The sequence below is a fragment of the Rhinopithecus bieti genome, unplaced genomic scaffold (assembly GCF_001698545.2).
Source record: "Rhinopithecus bieti isolate Rb0 unplaced genomic scaffold, ASM169854v2 scaffold_25419, whole genome shotgun sequence".
NCBI lineage: Eukaryota > Metazoa > Chordata > Mammalia > Primates > Cercopithecidae > Rhinopithecus > Rhinopithecus bieti.
Genome location: NW_016811375.1, coordinates 129499 through 132080, shown reverse-complemented (window position 1 = coordinate 132080; position 2582 = coordinate 129499). Strand labels below are relative to the sequence as shown.

The 2582-nt window shown below is 40.2% G+C and overlaps 1 protein-coding gene across 1 annotated transcript in view; it reads left to right on the top strand.

Moving 5' to 3' along the window:
* Positions 1-2208: 2208 nt before the first annotated feature.
* Positions 2209-2582, top strand: part of LOC108543343 (acyl-CoA synthetase long chain family member 4) — a gene marked incomplete at its 5' end in the record, with an annotated part of 16815 nt that continues 16441 nt past the window's right edge. Inside the window, one exon of the mRNA XM_017893776.1 lies at positions 2209-2283. Within this exon, the coding sequence (XP_017749265.1) occupies positions 2209-2283 (75 nt within the window). The remainder of the gene's footprint in view (positions 2284-2582) is intronic.

The following is a 2582-nucleotide window of genomic DNA, read 5'->3' as shown; positions in this document are numbered from 1 at the left end:
CACCATGTTGACCAGGCTGGTCTTGAACTCCTGACCTCAGGTGATCTGCCCGCCTCGGCCTCCCGAAGTGCTGGGATTACAGGTGGTGAGCCACCATGCCCAGTCGCCTTATAAATATTTATGCCACATAGTCAGTCCTCAAAATCCTGTCACCCTGGTCCTTTAGTCTTCTTTCTCTAAATGATCGCTTCTTTGGAGAACCGTACTATTAAAATGAAGTATCACTTTTATGCTCCCCTTAAATCTGTGTTCCTGTCCTGACTTCTTTGCTTTCCCGTTTGTTATTTTTCAACAGCCTAAAGCGAATTTTCCCAACCTTGACAATGTTCAGATTTTGAATCCGATGATTCTTTGTTGTTGAGGACTCTTGTATGCATTGCAGGATATTTAGTTGCCAAAGCAGATATTTATGGGCTCACCCCAGCTGTGACAATGAAACGTATCCCCAAACATTGCCAGATATCCCCTGGGGGGCAAAATCACTTTAGGTTGAGAAACACTGGGGTATAGAAATTGTATTTTTGGATAATCTTATTTTTGCTTTAAACTCATTGTGTCCAAAATCAATGCCATTATTCTAAACTGTCTCTCTATTGACAAATTATTTGTTTGTGTGAGTGGTATCACCATCCTTAAAGTCATTCCAGATACCAGATCATTCCTTCATTAGGTTTCTCCTTTCCCCCCATACCACCTTTGTTGTGCAACATTTTATTGCTCCATTCTGCTCTGACCTAAAACCCCCTTTTTTTTTTTTTGGAGACAGAGTCTTGCTCTGTTGCCCAGGCTGGAGTGCAGTGGCACAATCTCAGCTCACTGCAACCTCCGCCTCCCAGGTTCAAGCAATTCTCTTCCCTTAGCCTCCTGAGTAGCTGGGACTACAGGCATGTGCCACCACACCCAGCTAAGTTTTGTATTTTTAGTAGAGGCGGGGTTTCACCATGTTGGCCAGGCTGGTCTCGAACTCCTGACCTCAGGTGATCACCCACCTCAGCTTCCCAGAGTACTAGGATTACAGGCATGAGCCACTGCGCCTGGTCTGACCTAACAGCCTTTTAACAGCTGTGTCTGCCTACATTACGTCACTTCTAATGTATCCTGTATCCTTCTATTAGATACATCCACCTCACCCACTGCTTGATACCTGATGTATCAAATCTAAACACCTCTTTACCTAGCTTTCAGGACATCTTTAATCTGATGCTAGTGTACTTATCCAACATCATTTTCCGTTATTCCCCACATATAAACATGCCTGGCTCTTCTCTCCAGACCAGCCAGTCTTCTTACTGTTTCTCATGAAGGCATTCTTGGTCTCACCACTCTGTATTTTCTTTTCCCTTCTCTTGGAATGAATGTCCTTTTTGCTAATTGATCACAACCATCTTTTAATGCCCACTTTTCAATAATGTCTTTCCCAACTACTTCATTTTGCATTGATTGTTTGAGTCTCTAAGCTGCTATTGTGCTCACCTTCAGTGCCATGCAGTTTAGTATTTAAATGTTCTCTGAATTGTTTCACATGCATTTCTTCCCAGTTCATTCCTAAGGTCATTGAGTGCAGGGTCTTCTTATCTCTCCTGTGTTTTCTTCACAACAGTTAATATAATGCTGTTTACATAATAGGCTGTCCATAAATATTTTTTTATTGCTAGCAATAATCACAAATTACAAAGGGATATCATCATCATGATGGTGTTTGATAACAACAGCTAGCATCTTTTGAAGGATTAGCTTGTGCCAAGAAGTGTTAAGCATTGTCCATGTATCATCTCATTTAATCCTCACAGCACATCCCTGTATGAAGTAGCTTTTGTTACTATCTCCATTTCATAGATGAGGAAGTGGAGGCTTAGAGAGGCTAAGTTACTTGTCCATGTTACACAGCCAGTGAGTGGTAGAGCAGGAATTCCAATTAAAATCTATGTTATGACAATCTTAGGTAGATAACGGTGGAGCCATCTCTCCTCCTTTAACAGATTTTTGTACTTAATTACATAAAATATAACCATGAAAAGCAAAAATGATGTAACAACAATGGAATCCATCACACTATTGAAATGGAGTTGAAATACTGAAAAATGATCACGCTTTCCACTCCTTCTTTTGTCATTTTTCTGACTCTGGCTCTAATTCTAATATTCCCAGTACATTGGTACAAATCTGGAATGTGGTATGTTAATATCTCTGTTACTTTTTCCCTCACAGTAACCGACTATACTACTGGAAGAGTTGGAGCTCCTCTTATTTGCTGTGAAATTAAGCTAAAAGACTGGCAGGAAGGTAAGAATTTTATGGAAAGCTCTAGTGATTCAAGATATGCTGAAAATTACTGTCAGCTTTATGACTTTCATTTCTTTAAAGTCTGGGGAAGCAAATAATTCTCTGCTGGTTTGCTATTGCCTGTCCCCATGCGTTCTTTTTCCTTAGTGATATCTTTAGGTTCCCAAGAGGAAAATAAAATCTCTAGAATCTAGGATTAATGATTCTGAGCTTGACAATACTTGAAGGTAAAGAGAAAAAAAATTCTTACTGGAGCTTTCTGGGTTTGGAGAAGGTGAGGATCCTTGAAACTTGACTTT